The sequence below is a fragment of the Rhinatrema bivittatum genome, chromosome 4 (assembly GCF_901001135.1).
Source record: "Rhinatrema bivittatum chromosome 4, aRhiBiv1.1, whole genome shotgun sequence".
Lineage (NCBI taxonomy): Eukaryota > Metazoa > Chordata > Amphibia > Gymnophiona > Rhinatrematidae > Rhinatrema > Rhinatrema bivittatum.
The window spans coordinates 105045989-105066724 of record NC_042618.1 but is presented as its reverse complement, the minus strand read 5'-3'; the positions used below and the strand labels follow the sequence as shown (position 1 = coordinate 105066724).

Here is a 20736-nt window from a genome sequence, read left to right as displayed (position 1 = left end):
AACCCTGATAATGCCATAACCTTAGTAGAAGTTAGTTTCAGTAAAGCTGGAAACATAAAAGGAACAAGGAAAGTGCTAGGCCAAAAAAAACAAACTTTACTATGGTGACAGTGTCCTAAAGCATTTTTCCGTAGGTAGGTTAAAACTCTCTGATATCTGTAAAGCCTTTCCTGGTCTTGGTTCTGGGGAGAGTGAGCAGAAGTAGAAATCTTTTATCCTAATTTGTCCACTTCTTTTGAATTAGCTGTGTGATATGGTTTCTTCTCATGCCATAGGTGACTGCTATACCAATGGAATCGTACTGCAATGATCGGACTGCAGAATATGAGCGCAGGGCGCTAAAGGAAGGGGGATGTCTGGCAGCCAAGCAATGCATGATGAATGGGTCTCCTGAGCTAGCAGCTGATTGGACAAACCGACGCTTTCAGTTTTTTCCAGAATTTACAGGAGGACTCTTGGCTGTCAGACCTCAGAATGGCTGGTCTTTCATCAGAATACCAGGTGGGTTATAGCCCCGGAGTTCTGTGAGTTAAAAGGGTGTTCGTCTTCCACCTGGGGCACTCAATTGTATTTCTGAAGCAAAGTAGGGCTGGGCATGGGGGGAGCAATTATGTATATATATATAGATAAAAGGATATAAACTGGTTGAAGTTGGTCCAGAGGGTGGCTATCAAAATAGTCAGTGGTCTTCATTCTAAAGAATATGAGGAAAGGATTAAACATCTAAACATGTATATCCTTGTTGTGATTCTGCCCATGGGAGGTTTCCATAAGCAGCTCACTCACCTCCTGACACCACCTGTGTCTTGCTGCCACTTTCCGCAGTGGGAGAGTTGCTGCCGGTCCTCTGTGCAGGTGAGCACCGACGATGCTACAGTGATCTTCCTGGCCTGTGGGCGGCCGACTTCTGTCCCTGCTCCTGCATGCCGGTCTTTCCTTAGGTGCACGCGCCATAGCTCTGGATTTAAAGGGCCCACGGTGGGAAATGTTGTGGCACCTATCAATTGTCATCTCCAGCGAGCCCTATAAAAGGGTTCTTCAGTCTTTGCTCCTGGCCTTCGCGAGGTCTTCTGTTTCATGTCTTCATCATTGGAAGTCCTCCATGTCTTCGTTCCTGTATTGTTCCTGGTCTCTCATCGTGTACCTGGTTCCTGTGTCTTCTGAGTCCTGGTCAAGTCTTCGCCTTGTTCCTGACTCCAAATCTTCATCTTGTTTCTGAATCCAAGCCTTTGCCTTGTTCCTGGTTCCAGCCTTCATCCTGTCCAGAGTCTTCATTGCTGGTTCAAGTCTTCAGAAGTCCTTTCTTGTTTTTAAAGTCTGAGTTCCTGAGTCCTGTCCCCAGTCTTCGAAGTTCTTGTTCCAGCTTCTGTCTTGCTCCAATTTTTTGAGTCCAGTGCCTGCGCTGCTATTGGTGTGGTCCGTGGCCAGCCCTAGGGTTGTGTAGCGCGCACAACGGTGCCGGTCTCTCTCAGAGCTTTCGTCATGTTCCCATGTCCTTGGCCTTTGTCTTGTCCAAGTCTTCAGAGTCTCGTCCAAACCGTCTTCACGTCTTGTCTTGAGACCTCAGCCTTTGTCCTCACACTCAAACTGCTTCCAAGCAGCAGGCCGAAAGGGTTTTCAAGTGGCCAGAGAGCTACCCCAGAGCATTGTGTTACTGGATCTCTGTTCCTGGTGTGTGTTGTTCATCAGAGTGTTCCTATGCCAAGCCGAGCATGTCCTGTTTCCAAGCCAATAATATTCCTGTTTCAGCCAGCCCGTGCCCGGATGCGTTCGCCCGCTAGCAGCATGGACCACAACCAGCCCCAGGATTGTGCAGGTCGCAACGCGGCACAGGGGCTTATGCTCCCAAGCGCCCATCCGCACTCGCAGTAACCCTAGAGAAAAGGCAAGATAGAGGAGATGTCAGAAATATTTAAACACCTATAAGGTTGCCATACAGAAGCAGTAGAGCTCTTTCAAAGGAAAGGAGTCTATAGAACTGAGGAGTCATGAGATGAGGGTGAAAGGGGGTAGACTCTAGAGTAATCTAAAGTTGTTTTTTTTTGTTTTGTTTTGTTGTTTTTTTTTTTTTACAGAGAGGGTAGTGGATGCATGGAACAGCCTCCTTGTGGAGGTGGTGGAGACAAGGAAATTATCTGAATTCAAGACAGCATGGGATAAACACAGAGGATCTCTGAGGAAGTAGTAGGGATTGTAAAGCTGAATAGTGGATGGGTAAACTAGATAGGCCTCATGGTCTCTTTCTGCCATCATGTTTCTATGTGGATCAAAGACCGTTTGGTACTAATTCACTTAGCTGACCTTCATATCTTTAAATTATTTATCATATAGAACTGTGTGTACTGTTGAAGGAAGAACTGAAGTCCTTGTCTTTTACCAGGATGAGACAACCTAATCTACGCAGCTATCTCTGTATGCATAAAAATCTAACAGTTTATTCAACCCACAACTAAATTTACTAATTGATCTGGATTAACTAATCATGGAAAGGAGCACAATAGATTAGAGTTATACATAGACTCTGAGATCCATGAGCTTCATCTCACCACATCCGTTATGAGTCATCGAAACTCTTCTCTTATTTATTTAATAATTTACAATTTATTTAATATTCTACTTTTCAGCACTTCAAAGCAGATTATACTCAGGTACTGTGGGTATTTCCTTGTACCCAGAGGATTTACATTCTAAGGGACTGATGCAATATCATGCACTTAAAAGCATGCGTCCAAACTGGGCACCCGATTTTTCAACGCATACACATCTACCTCTTCTGGGTACGCAATGCTATATTTTAATGAGCTGCTGAATAAAAATCATCTGTTGCCCAGGGGAGCTGTGTATATGTATGTGTTAGGAAAACAGGTGCTTAATTTTAGTGTCCGTTTTTTTGCCTCGCAGAATACGAGAGAGAACGATTAGGGTGGGCAGGGTGGCTTTATTGCAGTGGGAGGAGTGATGCCCTTTGCTTGAATGCTTAGTAGGAAGAAAATACATCTACATTGGTGCAAACAAAAACGTAAAATAAAAATATCCAGCCCAAAGAGTCAAGGTGCTGAGAAAGAAAAGTGTGGCTTCTCGCAGCAACGCTCGGCAGGGCTGCAGTCCCTGGTGGGCACAGTTGCATGCTCACTCCTGCAGCACGGAGGCAGGAGGAGGGCAACTTCTCTGGCTCCTCTGCCCCCACCATCTCCATCTGTAGGCAGGGGCTTGTTCCCTTCCAGAACTGTGCATGCTTTGTAGAGGAGGGGATTTCTCATTGGAAGAAAGTTTCCTTATTTTGATCCCTGGCCCTTTTTTGCCTCCCCCTCCTCTAGGGTGCTGGTAGGTGACTGCAGTTGGACTGTTCTATGCTCCCCCCACCCCCGGGTGGTTTTTGCTTGGAGGGGAATTCAGGCCACCAGTCGGTTAGCTCTGCTCACTTTCTTCGGATGCCTCTTTGCTCCTGTGGCTCGAGCGCTTCTGCCGGAGGCTTGTAAAGGGGAGCAGAGGAGATGTGCAAATCACTCACAGTCCCTCGCTTGTGTGTATTCATGTTGTGTGTGGGGTTTTTTTGTTTTTTTTTTTTAAGAGACAAGGCTGTGTCTCAGGCTACTCCTCTCCTCTTCCGTAGTTGCCAGTCTGCTCCTGGCAGCTCCCTAGAGCGCCTCAGTAGGAGGAAGCACAGAAAAGAGGTAACTTTTATTTTTAAGTTGCACTCTTGATGCGTGCTAGAATTTAACACCAGGAGCCCATGTTTTGGATTTGCTAATCCCCTTATTGCATCGAGTGCTAGTCTAGTGCGTCCAAAAAACTCATCCAACTGCGGGTTAACCTGTGCGCTAGGCTGAGCGCACTTTATTGCATCAGCTCCTAAGTTTGTACCTGAGGCAATGAAGGGTAAATTGACTTGCCCGTGGGCCCAAGGAGTAGCAGTGCTGAGAGCAAGAAAAAAGGATTGGGCTAAGTTAAGACACTACAAAATTAAGTCTTTGTCTTTGCTCAGTTTTGAAATAGCACATCTTTTGCCTAGGGTTTTAATTTCCTCAACCTTCTGGAAGGGAAAACGAGAAATTGCACCCAGAACAGGATTCTGCTTTCTGAGATGAGCATATCCGCAGTCCACACCTATTACAATGAAGCCGGAAAAAACCATCCCTAGCAGTTCTCATGTCCTGAAAATCTGGTGTAAAACATTCCTACACTCTATAAGCCTAATTTGGACAAAAGAGACAAGCTTTCGAATCTGTACAAGAAAACTGACTTGTAGCCTTTTTACTTTCTCAGCTCTAATTTTGCCTGATTGTTAAATCTGACCCTTAATTTCCTAGTCTGTATGATACTCTTTCCATCTCTCCTGTTAAGTTTCCTTCACTTTTTCTTCACAATAGGAGTAGATGTTTTCCGTTGAAAAGCAGGGCTGAATTATCCAAGACACATGGGTGCCATCTCTCTAACTCAGTAAATGTTTTCTTCTGAGCGTGCGTGGAATTCCTGTGCATTTGCTGTCTCATGAGCCCCACATTCTTTTTTTTTTTTATGTCCAAGCTTCCTCAAATGTGTACCCTCTGAATGTTGTTGTTTTTTGGTTTTTTTTTTAACCTTTTTCCAATTTTCTGAAGTTCTCATTTCAGCTATTCATTGTTAGTTGCTTTTCTGCCTTGGTAGTCCCTCGATAGCACTTTTCAGTGCTACCCAAAAAAAAAGACAAAAAAACCCCATATCATTGCAGGATGCCCGGCTCCAAAGGCTCTATCTATGGCCGCAAGATGTCCATCAATTATGACCATGATATAGATGCCTCTGTCCCAACCACAATTCAGCCAACTACTATGACTATGGTCAGATGACACCAGGATCCCAGAGGAAAAAAGCCTGGAAGATGGAGGAAACCGGTGAAAAGCCTGAGCTGTTCCTCCTCTTGGCATGGGATTACTTCAGGCTTCCCTCCATGCCAAGTTGAGCAGGAAATCCTCTGGCAAAGCTCCCTCAACTGCGGTGTTAGGCTCCAGACTTGCTGTAGTTCAGGGGTTGAGCAAGATATGAAGCATCGAGTACAGGAGCTCACAAGCTCCTCGGCATCCCTAAGCAAGTCTCCTTCGCAGGGCTTATTAGCACAGAAGAAAAAAGCACTACTGCTCAGAACCAGTGGTGCAGCTGGCAACGCTGAAGCATGCTTAATCAGTGCATCACCAATCCTTGGCATCATAACACATCCGATTCACTTGCAGGAGCAAGCATTGGAAGAACCAAGAGGGCGACTCCTTGCACTCACCTTTCCTCTCTGTTAGTGCCTTTGTCCCCATTAATACATTTTTAATAAATATATAAATCTCACCATCTTGCTGCAAACACCAGGCCTCCTGGAGCTGCTTACCTTCCATCGACCCATGAGCTTCGTCTAGAGACTCCAGACCCAATATAATGCATTGTGCCTGTGGTCTCAGTGTAGTTACCAGCACAGTAAACCCAGGATGGAGCCCCTTCCCAGAGTTCAGTATATGCTTCTCAGAAAGATGAACCTATACTAGTGTCAGAAGTAGATGTCGCTTCTGCAACTCCATGTCAGAAGACACAACAGTCCATAAACTAGGTGGTTGAACTAGTGAAGACTCTTTACCATCTCAGTTGCCAGTGACAAGGAGGGCACTCTTCAACCTCTCCTGTCCAGAATTTAAGATGTATTTCCGCAAAGAGGAGTCCGTCTTGCCTTAAGAGTTCCCATCTGAGGTCCCAATGGCGGGAACTAGCCCTTGCCAGCCGCCTCCTCTACAGAAGAATCTACCTAGTCTGAGAATGGAGTATGGGAAGCCACCATCTAGAGTATGCCCCATAAGTATTCCCCTCCAAGATGGCCAAGGACCTCACTTCATTCACCATTGTCTTCATCGGGATAATGGACTAGTGTCCCTTCACCTCTCAATTTAGAGGAAGGGTCTACAGGGATAACCCTCAGACCCCTTACTTGACCTGCTGGAGCAGAATGCTCCAGCAGGTCAAGTAAGGGGTCTGAACTCTGGGAAGGGCTAGGAATATAGAATACCTCTTGTATTCTATATTCCTGGATAAATTGTGTAAGACAATTGGGCTAAACATCTGTAGGGACAAAGATCCCCACACAGATCTTAACAATACTGTAGATTATGGAAACACCTGCTTGAGCCTTCAATGATTCCAATTCATTCAGTCCTGTGGGACCTGCAAATGAGTGGGTTAATCCAGCTTTCTGCCCCAGTAGCCAAAAAACTGGACCTTAAATACAGAGTCTAACTATATTCAGAGTTTGGTATGGTTCAACTACCATACCAGTTCAAGGTTATGGAGTCCATGTTGAAACCTGCTAAAAAGACTAGGATTTTTCCAGAACCTCTCCTTGAGAAGGACCCTAGGTGTTGGAGAATGTTGAAAAGCAAGTTTTCCAGAGCTCAATATCAAGGCCTGCATTGCTGCCTATCAACTAGACATGGTACAGTATTTATATGGCTGCATTGATAAATTGAAGCCTCTAGTAGAGTCTCAACTGGGAGCAGGAATGCCATTAGCAGGCCCTTCTGGATGCAGATGAGTGTAAACACCATTTCCTCCAGGTGGTGTATGAATAGTTCAATATTGTGGCAATATCTGCTGTAGCAATTGAAGCATGCTAGGTGGCCTGATTGAGGCCAGCAGCCTATGTGAGGATGTTCATGAGAAGTTGGCTGATGTCCCATATTCAGGGGACAATCTCTTTGGGAACAAGGCCAGAAAAACCATTGCCTAGATCAAGGAGCAACATGCAGCCATTCAGTCCTTATTGAAAGGGGCCAAGCAATCTTCTTCCTCTGATGTCCTTCATTTATAAGCATTCTTTCTTCCTGAGACACCCCTTCTGCCAATTTCTGTGGTATTGCATCCCAACTACGCTTCTGCAGCAGCAGCTTCTGGCTTGAGGACTTTTACATGAGAGATTTCAAATTAAAGCACCACAGCAGGCCCAGTCTAAGAATCTTCTGAGTTTTTGATATGTCTTGATATTTGGACCACAACTTTTCCAGTAGAGCGATGAATTCACCTGTTCCTCAAAGAGTGGCAGAATATCACCAAAGACAGTTGGGTCCTCAAAATTTTGGAGTCTGGATACTATTTGTGCTTCTCTTTCTTGATGTGCCGCATCAATGTTTAGCCTTCAATTTAGATTCGTTTCACTCAACCCAGCTCCATCTTGAGGTAGAGTCTCTTCTCAACCAGTGGGTAATAGAGCTTGTCCCTCCCAAAGACCATAGCAAATGGTTCTACTCCTGCTGTTTCTTTATCCCCAAAGCCTGTTATGGGAGAAGGTCAAAATGACCTCCCTCCACACCATCATACCTTTCAACCTGGTGGGAAGCCCTGGATGTGTGCCCTGGATCTAAAATATGCATATATTCATATACATATTCATTAGTTTCATTGGAAATACTTGAGGTTTGTGATGGATTCCTCTCCACTACCAATACTAGGTTCTTCTCTTTGGGTTCTCAGTGGCTCCAAGAATGTTTATGAAATGCCTAATGGTAATAGCTGCACACCTTTGTTGCTTGGATGACTGGCAGGTGATGAGACCTTCCCTGGCCAGGGGTGTTGGACTTCCTGCAGAAGACAGTCAACTCCTTTTAGTCGCTGGGGTTCATAATTAACTTTACAAAGTCGAACCTCATTCCTGCCCAGAGAATCAAGTTCATTGAAGTGTGCATAGACTCATTGGAGGAGAAAGCATTCCTTCCATCAGATAAGGCATCCAAACACTGGTTCAGAACTTATTATAGGGGTATCAAATCTTGGCTGGAGCAAACCTAGTTGTGTTCAGGCACATGGCAGCAGCAGTGTATGTGGTCCCCCTGACACACCTTGACATAGAAACGTAGAAATGATGGCAGAAAAAGACCAAACAGTCCATCTAGTCTGCTCAGCAAGCTTATAGTAGTATCTGCCATGCCATACAGGTCACCCCCATGCTTGTTTCCCCAGACTGTAAAAGTCAGGGTCCTTGTTGCTGTCTGAATCTAATTCCTCTTTTCCCCCGCCCATTGAAGCAGAGAGCAATGATGGAGTTGTATGAACAGTATTAAGGTTTATTGGTTAAGGGTAGTAACCGCTGCACTAGCAAGTTACTCTCATGCACTTTTTTCTTCATTTCCATCCTCTAGTCTTTAGGGATCCACAGTGTTTATCCCATGACCCTTTGAATTCTTTCACTGTTTTTACTTCACCACTTCCTCCAGAAGGGCATTCCAGGCATCCACCAACCCTGTCCGTGAAGAAATATTTCCTGAAGTTGGTTTTGAGTTGTCCTCCCTGGAGTTTCATTTTGTGACCCCTAGTTCTACTGAGACCCCTAGTTCTACTGATTTCTTTCCAACGGAAAAGGTTTGATTGTTTCACTTGCCACACTCTGGTGTGGCAAGTTCACTTAAAACCACACTCTGGTGTGGCAAGTTCACTTAAAACCTTTCAGGTATCTGAAGGTCTGAATCATGAAGGTTTTCCAGTGGGGCCTCTTCACCTTGTGGGATAAACTACTTCTGCCCTTTTGCCCTGTGAAGATTACTGCAAAGTTGAAAATGTCTTTTCATTGATGGCTAGTTCCACAGGTCTTGAACATGGGTGCTCTTCAAAATTTTACCTAATCAGAAAGCGCTGGTGATGGATGCGTTCACCAGAGTGTGGCAAGTTCACAGGCCTCTTCCAAACTAAGAGGATCTGGTTAGCAGTAGAAAGTCTTTTTCAGCAAGATGGCCGCTAGGTAGGACGCCAAGAAGTGAGCTCCGCGGTGTTTTTCCTGTTTGATCTGAATTCGGAAAAAATATGCCCCATACGAAACGTAAGGGGAAGGTTCGGGGGATCGTAACAAGTTCCCCGAGCATAGACCCCTCTCAGCCGCGGATTGAAGGCTTCTTGGCGGGAGCAAGCGGGACGCCAAGCGGGCTGGTCGCTGGTGCAGATCCTGCGGAACGAGCAGACTCACCCCTGACCCCGGATGTGACGCTAAGCCCTGGCGAGCCAGTGAGGCCGGAGCGCCCGAGGAGCACAGCCGATTCTGTGCCTAAAGAGCCCCAGGGCGTTTGGAATCTAGCGCTTTGGGAATCTACTTCGGGGGACCTGGGAGAGGAAGGTGCAAGTATGCACACCCCCCAGAGAGAACCGGCGAGTGAGATATCGGAGAGAGGGGCCAGAGGAGAGGAGAGGCCCCGAACTGCGGTTGGAACCTCGGAGAATATCAGACCGGCACTGCTGCAAGAGAGGGGTGAGTCAGCTAAAGAAATCCCCAAATTGGAAATAAATGTTGGAAAACCAGAGGATGTGACTCTTGGGAAAGTGTGGTATGCTCTAAAAGCAATAGACACTGCTTTAAAGTCAATTGCCCACTCGATGTCTGACATAGAAATGAAAACTCAAGGAAATACCACTAGGATTGGGACTATGGAAGAACAAATAAAGCTTCAGGAAGAAAACGTTAAGAATATGGACTCTTTGCAAAAGAATTTGGTGAAATCAGAAAGCGCCATGGGAAAAAGATTGGAAAAACTGGAAAATAGTTCTAGAATGCTAAATTTGAGAGTAATAAATTTCCCTGTGGTGAGATTAATTTCCCCAATAGATTTATTTAAAACATACATGAAAGAAATTCTAAAAATTCCTGAAACTGCATTTCCAGTATGCACTAGAGCATATTATATGCCTCAAAGAGTCCCTCAGGAAGAGCAAAATATACCATCTCTGGATATTTCAGATATACTGGAATTATCCGTTGAGACAGAGGTCAAAGAAAGGAAAGTAATGTTAATATCATTTGCCTTTTTATCAGATCGTAACTTTATAATGAAAAGGTTCTTCAGGAATAGAACTGCTCTGTTTTACGGAGCAAAACTATGGATTTACCCCGATATAGTTAAATGTACTCAACAACGAAGGAAGGAATTCCTAGTTATGAAACAAAGGGTACTCAATTTAGGTGCCCGGTTTGTATTAAAATTTCCGTGTAAGTGCTGCATACGTTATAAAGGAAATAACTATGTTTTCTTTGACCCTATCCAATTGAGGGATTTCTTGGTAGGACACCCCGTAGAAAATCTTGCAGAGTAACTGGCTAACTTAAGTGCTTTGCTTCCCTACCTAATTCCTATTTACATGTATTAAATTACGTCTACTTTCGTTCATTTTTCTTACTTGCCCCGAATTCTTATATTTAGGAATGTATATGGAAGGTAATTTGATTCTTAAACAGATTTGTGTGTTATATTATATTATGCTGTATTCCAGAATATGTACCGTATTTCATTAATGAATAATTTCATGATGTAATTTTGTGAAAATTTGAAAATAGAAAATAAAAAAAAAAAAAAAAAAAAAGAAAGTCTTTTTCAAATCAGTCTCTTGGATCTATGAGCCACTCGCCATGCATTGAGAGTCTTCTCGCATCTCTTTCAGAGAAAGAATTTTGATCAAAACCAATCCTAGACCCTCTACCAGGAATCACTAAAAATTTGGGAGTGGGCTTGCAATCGCAGAACTTTGCTCCAAGAAATCTATTTTCCCAGAATTTCCAACGCACTCTTGGATTGCCTCAGCAAGTTTTTCTTTCCCCACAAGTGGTCCCTGACCAGGGGGTGACTTCTAGGGTTTCCCAACAGTCAACCTGTTCGCATTAGAAGACAACAGGAAAATCATCAATTTTGCTGCATTCTTCAAAGTAAATTCTGATCCACTGCAGTTGGTTTTCTGCTCAAATGGGATGCAGATCTGTTGAATGCCTTTACTCTGCTTCCATTGGTGATGAGAACAATGCAGAAGATACTCAAAGGCTGGGCTACCTTATCCTCATTGCTCCAACTTGGCCTAGGCACATATAGTTATCTTGCCTCATTAGATTGTCAGTCTGTCCATTGCTCCCTCTAGGATCTGATCCAACTTTACTTACTCAGGAACAGGGTCGTCCATTTCATCTGAACCTCCCCTTCTTCTCTTTGATGGCATGGATATTAAGCATTTATTAGTCTCATCATTTTTGCTGTCTAAGGAGGTTGAGAACGTGATTTCAACCAGGAAACCATCTACCAGATTGGTATGCATTTTCAAATGGAAACAATTTTCTTCTTGGTGTCTAGCAAGCTCCTTGAACCCTCACCTGTGCTCCAAGTGATCTGTTTCAGTACTTGTTCTCCCTTTCCTCTATGGGCTTAGTCATCATCGGTTAAAGTGCATCTTGGTGCCATTCCCTCAAGTGGATGGAAAGCTACTCCCCATTCATCCTTTGGTATCAAAGTTAATGAAGGACTTGTGCCATATAAAATCTCTACTTACAAAGCCACTGGTGCCATGGGATCCCAATGTGGTTTTGATGCAATTGATGAAGCCTCCCTACAAGTCAGCTTCTCTAAAGTTTATGTAGAAAGTGGTGGTTCTAATCACAATCACATCAGTTAGAAGAGTCCACGAGCTATAAAGATTGGTTCATTGTTTTCCATACTTATAGTATTTCTACAATAGAGTGGTGTTCAGCATTCACCTTAAGTTTCAACTAAAAGTTTTTCATCCTTTATTTGAATCAAGCCATTGTTTTGGCTAGCAGACTGTATAACACACTGCTATGCTCTGGCTCCAGATCACATTTTATCCAGGCTCATCAGGTAAGAGCCATGACTATCTCAATGGCTCATCTAAGAGCTGTGTCCATTAAAGACATCTGCAAAACTTCAACTTAGTCATCAGTCCAAACCTTCATGTCTCATTACTGTCTGAATAATCTCAAAAAGTGACAGCTTCAGACATGCAGTTTTGCGCAACCTGTTAACCTAGTAGTCCATTCTCCATGGGGTGTCCAGGTTGCATTTCAGTTAGTGCTGTACCTGCAACCCTCAGCTTGGGACTCCCCCATATGTCATGGCTAATTCAGCCCTTCCTGTCGATGGAGAAAGTAATTTGCTTACTGTGTACAGGTTCTTCATAGATAGCAAGATGAATTAGCCATACTTAATACCTGCTTATATCCCTGGAGAGTCATCTACCTAGCTAAAGCTAAGCTCCTTAATTGACTGAGGGGCTCATGAGGTAGTGTATGCAGGAACTCCCACACATGCTCAGTAGAAAAAAATCTACTGAACTGGAGACAATGGTCCTTTCAACGTCCATCTGATGACATCTCCCACATGTCATGGCTAATTTATCCTGCTGTCTACGGACAATCCCGTTTACAGTAAGCAGATTTTCTTTACAAAGGTTTGAAACACACACTACATCTAATGGGAACAGACAATTCCCTCAGTTCTGTGGACGGAGAATGTGCTGATTGTAAGTGTAGAAAGCATGCAGTTGTAATGAGATTGGGGGTTAGTGGATTAAAGCCTTTTGATGGCTTTAAGTGAACAGAGTAAGATCAGTTGACTGTATTAACACTGGATTATTCTCTGATACTAGCTGTAAGGGAGAAATTGCATATGCACACACCCCCTGTCCTCTCTGCCCACGTTGGGTTGGTTATATATCTTTAAATAAAACTAATGCTGAAGAGTAAACAGGTCATCCTGCATGAAGCCCTAGAGATCAAGGAGATAAGGCGGAGGAAAAACAGCTTGCAGTGTGCCAGAAGACTTGCAGTTCCCAGACCCCAATGGGTCAGGCCGCCAGAGGAGGGGGAGAGATGTGGAAGAAAATGAGGTCTTAGCACGCTACCGTTGGCTTTGTGATATTGTTCTACAGGGAATCAGAAAATAAGTTATCAGGGAGAGTGCAGGAGGTCTGTGCAGTGTGACTTGGTTAATGGTGCCATGAGCGGGTGAGGATAAACATGTTCATTATAGATGTGAATTAGTATATATAGAGGTTTTGTCTAGCATAAGATAGATATAGCTGCAGACTGATCCTATAGTCATAAACATAAAATCACAAGAGTTTTTAATGCAGTTCTATAAAGAGGAAGATCTGTGTAATCTTTAAATAGGTGGAAGCTGGGGCTGCAAAGATTCATTAGATGAAGGATGGTAACTTCCAGTGCTCAGGTGCTGCAAATGGGTCTGTTTTTTTGGGTAGCCAGTGTATGCAAATTAGTGTGGTACTTGGATCAAGTGTCTGCAGATATTTTTTTATGAATTTCATTGTGAAAATCCTAGAAAAGCAGACCAGTTTGACACTAGGCCTGGAATTTGCAATCACTGAATTACACTTGATAGATTAGGGGTATGAGGGCAAATTGGTGCTTAAGGGACTGTGGGTAAAGGATAAGACAAGTGCTGAGAAGAGAAAGTGGATGTATACAAGAAAAAAATGTTTAAGGTAAATTCTGGATGCAAGGACAGAGCAATATTGAGACTTGAGTGCTAGGATGAAGCAGACTGGTAAATCAGATGAACGTAATAGTGTAATACAGCAGTGGCTGCAGATTTTCATATAGCTTTTCTCTCTCAGACTTAGCTTGCAGGTCTCTGTTTAGTGCCAGCAAACACATTCACTGCTGTCGTTGTGGGAATCTCTGGAGGCTTTTCCTGTTCTTTGAAAGAAAAATGGTTCTGGTTTTAAATGGCAGGAAATGGCCTTTCAGCAGCTATACTGGTTGCAGACTATGAGAACCTGCCATGTCCACGTTGACCCTATTGTCTTCTGCAGAGTGGAAGAGGGGGATGGGTGGACTGTGAAACCCAGGGTTATCTCTTTCTTCATGCTTTTACATATTCAGAGACTTTTTGTAATCCCCTCTTGGCCCAGGAACCTTTCATTGCCAGAGCTTTGTGCAGTTCAATTATTGTCAGTTTTGTACATATAAATGCCCATACTCCAACGACTCATGCCGTCGTCCTTCTATCCTGGCAGCTTGTCTTCTCCTGGTCAGAATGTCTGTAATTTCTTGCTATTTATGCAAGTTGACTTAATTCACAGCTATTCCTTCGCTGCAGTGACCCCTTGAAAAGGCCCTTCTGTTGTACAACTAGATATACACACAAGTGTATGGTATGTCTTCCTTTCTCCCTAGTTAGATCATCTTTGTTGAGGATTCTCCAGAAGACTGGCTTATATATTGATATTTTATGCCAGAATACAAATCACAGTGATTTAAAAAATACATTTCAAAGCATCATTATGAAGACTTGGAAGTAGTTTATGCACGTAAAACAAATGGAAGAATCTTATGCAAGTTGTGTTTGATGTCTGGCAGAAATTTATTAGTATAGGGCAGTGGTTTTCACTCCCACTCTTGAAGACCACCAACAAGTTGGGTTTTCAGGATATCACTAATGAATATACATGAGATACATTTGCATGCACACTGTCTCTAATGTATGCAAATCTAGCTCAATCAGCCCAATAGCAGATCTAAGCTTAGACAGATAAGACTTACCCGGCTAAGCAGTCCCGCCCCCATTACGCCCACTGCCTGCCTGCACACAATAAAGATATTCAGTGGCCGCCACTTAGCTAGATAAGTCTGACTTAACAGGCAAATGTCACTTAGCCAGTTGGCCTCCTTATTTCTAAAGCACTGCAAGATGTACGCAGTGCTCTACAGACACACACGAGAGACTCTGTCCCATGGAGATTATAGTCTAGTCAACAAGCATACATAACAAACCAGTCTATGTATTTCTTATCGAGAAGTGGTTAAGATTTAAAACCACCTCAAAAAGGTAATTTTTAGACTGGATTTGGACATAGCCAGAGAGGAAGCATGAAGCAACTTCAGCTAGTTTTCAAAGAGAAACTACCTGCTGTTTGTACAGCTGGGGTTCTTTAAGAGGGGGAGAGGAGAAACAACATGCATACAAACGAAAATACAGTTCAGTGCATGTATTCTTATCCCCTGACCCATACATGCTGTTGGGAACATCTGGTTGCAAAACAGCATATAAAAGTATACAGCAACAGTTGTGACCATTGCCATCACAACCTGCGAGTGTCAACTTGAATGTATATTATCAGCCTAAACATTCAAGGGTATGCAAACTTTTCAGCAGGACCATTATATTTTTTCCGTTATTGCTATAGTTTGTTTAATGATTGTGCTACTCTGTGATGCATAATAGTTTAATTTGAAACACATTAAAAAATATAACAGATGTGTTTTGTCTGATCATTCATGTTTTCTTAAAATGCTACACATCTTACAAATTCTTCCAGGGCTAAGTAAACTTATGAGCACAACTGTATATTTAGCCCCTCTGCCTACAGTAGTTTTGTAACCCAGGGATCTAGGCAGTTGTATTTCTTTGAAAATATCCTCATAGTGTACTTAGTATTGAAATAGCAATATAGTATGTATTTTTCTAAGATTCTCTTTCAGCAAAGAACACAACTAGGGTTTTTCTTTGTGGCATGCCTTAGCTCTGAACACTAGGGGGAGCTCTTGTAGTATTAAAATCATTGATGTTTCAATGGCTGCTGTCAATTTATTATTTATGCCTTGTTTGCTTGGGTTTGTTTAATAGGGGGTGGGGGTTGAGATTCTTACTGAATATTTGTCCAGGCAAGTTTGCTCTAAACTCTACCATGGTTCACTAGTATTTTACTGAATATATGGTAGTCAGAATACAGAAGCTAAGAACTTCTGTATTTGTATCCACCTTTTATTTACTGCTTCTGGCTGCTGTACTCCAGCCCAGGCTGTACATTCTGTAGTAGATTCAGAGACTCTTGAGTTTGTACTAAGCCTCACCAGATCCTTGACCTTGCCTCGGCATCCTCACTGTGACATTCACTGAGTCTGTTGTAGCTCCTGAACTAGCCCAGGACCCTAAATTAAAATGTGCTTGAGCTCTGATTAGTGCATTCTGTTTGAGGAAGCATGTCAGCCAAGTATTCTTTCCAAAAAACAGCCTGCGTGTCTTGCCAGTATACTCCACTTTTGGTTGTGAACCAGAGCCAATAATATGTGATAAGGAAATAACACAGGCATGACCCATAAAGTACTGAGGGACTCATCTGCTCTCTGAAGACACTTCAAAAGAACTTGCATAAAGCAGTCTTATGAAGGAAGGACAAACTGCGTCACTTGGCTGTTTTTATTGTGTGGCCCAGCTGTAGACAGGTGAAATATCCAGTCGAGATGGAGTTAACCTAGCCCTGCACATCAGCTGGGGATTCTGTGTACGGCAGCACTGCATACTTTTAGGTCATGTTTATGGACAGAGTCTACAAACAGGATGCTGTCCTTCCTGAAATAAACCGTGGAGCTGAGCTGGCAAGCTGTCTCTGGTGCTGTGAATACTGGAGAAGAGGAGATGAGAACACAGATAGCACTTCTGAAAGATCTCCAGCTGGAAAGTATTCTCCCAAATCCAAAACAAAAAAGGGCCTCTGAAATAAGAGGAAGGCTAAGCCTAAGCATGAACACATTGGGGCAGATTTTAAAAAGTACGCCAGCGCGTACTTTTGCTCGCACGACCGGCGCAAACAGTACGCCGGATTTTAATAGATACGCGGGGTTGGCACGCGCAAGGCTGCACAAAATCGGCAGCCTGCGTGAGCCGAGCCGCCAGCCTGCCTCCGTTCCCTCCGAGGCCGCTCCGAAATCGGAGCGGCCTCGGAGGGAACTTTTCTTCCACCCCCCCCAGCCCTATCTAAAAAACCCCCCTACCTTTGTTTGAAAAGTTACTCCTGCCCGAGGCAGGCATAACTCGCGTGCACCGGCCCGGCCGCTGGCACACGATTCCCCGCCCAGGAGCAGTTTTGGAGGCCTCGGCCACGCCCCCGGGCCGGAACCACGCCCACGGCCCTGCCCCCGGATGACATGCCATGCGCCCCCCCCCCCTCCCCCAGGAAAGCCCCGGGACTTACGTGCGTCCCGGGGCAGGTTTTCGGGGGGGGGGGGGGTACGAGCATATCTTACATGCGTACCCCTTTGAAAATCTGCCCCATTTTGTTAAACTGCAAACCTTAGGGACTCTTGTATATCTGGCTGCCTGTAACTCTTAGCAGCAGTCATTGCAAGTGATTTCGGTGAAAGTTCCCACCACCTCTCCTGCAACAGGAGTACATGTAACCCATGTGCTATTTCGCTCCTCAAATTATTGCATGAAGACATTGTAGAAATGGTTACTCATATTGTAAATCTTTCTTTGAAAGAGGGGATACAACCAAAATCAGTAAAACAGACTTCCATCCGTCCCATTCTAAAAAAAAAACAAAAACCCTTGATCTAGCTGTTCCTAATAATTACCAATCAATATCTTCCCTTCCCTTCTTGGAAAAGGTGGTTGAAGCAATTGTGTTGAAATAACTAAATGACCATCTAGAGGAACATTTTCTACTTGTCTCACATCAGTATGGCTTCCGCAGAAACCTGAAGATAAGATATGCCATACTGAGTCAAAGCAAGGATCCATCAAACCCAGTATCAGGTTTTCAACAGTGGTCAATTCAACTCACAAGTACCTGGCAAGTACCCAAACGTTAAATATTAGAGATGTGAATCGGAACTGATATCGGATCCGATTCTGGTTCCGATTCACATCTATAGAGATGTGAATCGGAACTGATATCGGATCCGATTCTGGTTCCGATTCACATCCCTATTAAATATATTCCATGTTATTAAAGCAGACAATAAGCAGTGGCTATTCCTTGTTGATTAATAGCAGTTTATGGACTTCTCCGGGAACTTATCCAAACCTTTTTTAAACACAACTTCACTAATTGCCTTAACCACATCCTCTGGCAATAAATTCCAGAGCTTAATTTTGTGTTGCATGAAAAATAATTTTCTCCAATTTGTTTTAAATGTGCTACTTGCTAACTTCATGGAGTGCCCCCTAGACCTTATATTATCCAAAAGAGTAAGTAACTGATTCGCATTTACCCTTTCAAGTCCTTTCATGATTTTGTAAACCTCTATCATATCCCCCCTCAGCCGTTTCTTCTCCAAACTGAGCACTGAAGTACTCCTTCTTTCCATGTTTGACACAGTCTGTCATGGTTTTGAGGACAGCATGAGCTATCTCCTCATTTTACTAGATATCTCGCCAGTCTTGACACCTTGAATCACTCCGTCTTGCTGGCCCAACTACAAGATATTGGCATTGCAGGAACAGTCTTATCAGTGGCTTCAATCATTTCTCACTGGCCGCACACAACAAGTTCATATAAAACATACTGAATTAACAATGGGGTTCCCTCAAGGGTTGGCCCTCTCTGCTACACTTTTTAATATTTACCTCATACCATTGTGCAAACTGTTAGCTGGTTTAGGCATCTGTTTTAAAATCTGTATAGATATCCAGTTTTTTATTCCAGTTTATTCCTGTTGGCACTGTACTCTCCATTTTTTCTAAAATTTGTTTTAAGCACAATAAAGTTATGGCTGATCCATAATAAATTATCTTTAAATATTGACAAAACAGAACTGATCCTCCTGAGTAGATTTCCAACAGCTCTGAATTACTATTTGATGGTTGTAGGTTAACAATCTCTCAGTGGGTTCATGATCTAAGTGTGTGCTTCAAGGTGGTCTGTCAGTGAAGGCTCACATTCAAAGCGTTACCTATACTGCATGGTATAAGCTTCAATTTGTTTTGTCAACTGAAACTCCTATTGTCTGAAGACTTTCAGCCTGTTTTGCAAGCTCTAGTCCTAACTGGACTAGATTACTGCAATTCACTGGTTCTTGGCCGGCCTGTTTCCAGTCTCAGACCTTTGCAAATTATTCAAAATTCAGCTGCATGACTGGTACCAGCCTTCATCAGCACATCACATCAGTGCTATATTTGTTACACTAGCTTCCTGTAGAGTCAAGAATAACGTATAAAATCTTTTCCCTAATACACAACTTGTTGCACCACCACACTGTTACAAAGCTACCAGCCGCACTGCTTATTTATATCCTTAGCAGGTCTTCTAGATCTGAAAATCAAAATATGCTTGAAGTGCCCTCCATTTGGCATGCCTGTCTCGCAAAACCCGGAATCATGTATTTTCAACTCTGTATAACATCTTGTCTCATGCAATTTAGAAACTGTTAAAAACTCATCTATTTACTTTAGCATAGAAGTTTATGTAGTATTTGATTTTATTCTGGACTGTTTCGAATAATCTGTGTCATTGTATGAATGTTTGTGTTTTTGTATTTATTATGCATGTAATTTGTGAGCCGCCGTGAATGTATGATGTGTGCAGGATACACATTTTAATAAGTTGAAATTGACATTAATGACCTGACTAATGATATAATGGTACACATCCACCCTCTTCCTGGCCCAGCAGTGCAGTGTTGTAGCTGTGAGCACGTGTCTGCAGAGCACTTCTTGTTGTAGTCTGCCTTGGAGACAATGAAGGGAATGCTGTAGGATCCTATGGTGGTGGGGGGTGGGGGGGGGGCAGGAGAAGTGAGCCTTCCAGTTCCATTAGGATGCAGGATGGGGGAGAAGGGGTGCTTGCAGTACCACTAATCCTGGTTTATTGCAGGTACATTCTCTGTAGGCTGTAAGGCAGGAAGTCTGTGAAACACGATTCAGAAAGGAATCTGCTTCTGCTTCTCTTAGTTAACCCATGTATATCTGTTAATAGCTGTTTAACCTCTTGCTTCTGCCTACCTGCTTCTCACATTTTATTTTCTCTTGCCCTCCTTTCCAGACAAGGAAAGCCTCATCACGGATAGTGGGAAACTGTATGCTCTCGACCTACTGCTAACCCGACTCAAAACACAAGGGCATCGTGTGCTTATCTATTCCCAGATGACACGGATGATCGACTTGTTGGAGGTAGGGAAAGGCATTTTGTACACCTGGGCCATGATAGTTTGGGAAGGTTCTTTGCTCTGATAATTAATCTTGCTTGGAAGTAGGAGGGCTATAATGGGAAATGTAAGTGTAACTATACCTGATGTGTGAAGTACAAGGTATATGAGACTCTTCAGCCAGGCTTAGAGTGCAGGATGTACAGGAGAGATTCGCTTGTTACTCTCCTTCAGGGCCAAAAAATACCAGGGTAGATGAAGGCTGATCTTCAGACTGTCACTGCCCCTTCAGTGATTTGAGCCACTTCAGGGAAGTCAAGAGCAGACACAGACCATAAAGGCAAGTACTTTGTTTTATTCTGCAGACAACACATCTGATAGAGAGCCAGCCATTCCATCTCAAGACTTTCTAGGTTTTGCTTTTAGCCTTGAGATCTTTCTGCTACTGCTAGTTTGTATTCCCTGGGTCTCTTTGCCAGGCCTCATCCACCACTTATGTCAACCACTTTGGGGGAGTCAAGAGCAGATACTTGCCAGAGGTATTGCACCAAAGGGGCATTCTCCTTCTTGCACCGCTTCATGTACCACTTACTAGTCATGGGCAGCCTTGGGGGAAGGGGTTATTAATTGTGTTAGCTGAGACTTTGGCTTGTGAGGTTTTTATTATGTAAATTTTACTTCACCTAATCACTTTGTTTTTAATGTGCTGTTTTATCTAGAATTTTGTGTATGGATTTTGTTCTTTTTTTTTTTTATCCTGTGAAAGGGTGGAAGTTTGGGGAACTTGTTATGTTTTTAGGTAATGGGCAAGTTGAAATTGAGTACCAACCTATTTCATTGTGCTGGAGATAGGGCTACCATGCAGATCATACCCACACACATATTAGACCTATGAGAGCATGTTGTGAAATTTCTAAAATTACACTGGGGAATTTCTTACAGAAGAGACCTTGGCAAATTCCAGGTGGCCAGGGACATGATCAACATGCTAAACAATTTAAAAGTAAATCTAATATGTTAATATTTGTGCCAGGGCATGAAGTTCCTTACATCAGTTCTTTTTTGATACTGCTGAGTTCGTTATA

The 20736-nt window shown here is 43.3% G+C and overlaps 1 protein-coding gene across 7 annotated transcripts in view; it reads left to right on the top strand.

Annotated features, from left to right (window-relative positions):
• INO80 (INO80 complex ATPase subunit) overlaps positions 1–20736 on the top strand; it is a 435009-nt gene that overhangs the window by 285449 nt on the left and 128824 nt on the right. For all 7 annotated transcript variants that reach the window (XM_029598597.1, XM_029598598.1, XM_029598600.1 and 4 more), the window contains 2 exons: positions 276–501; positions 19549–19676. In XM_029598597.1, coding sequence (XP_029454457.1) covers positions 276–501; positions 19549–19676 — 354 coding nt within the window. The remainder of the gene's footprint in view (positions 1–275; positions 502–19548; positions 19677–20736) is intronic.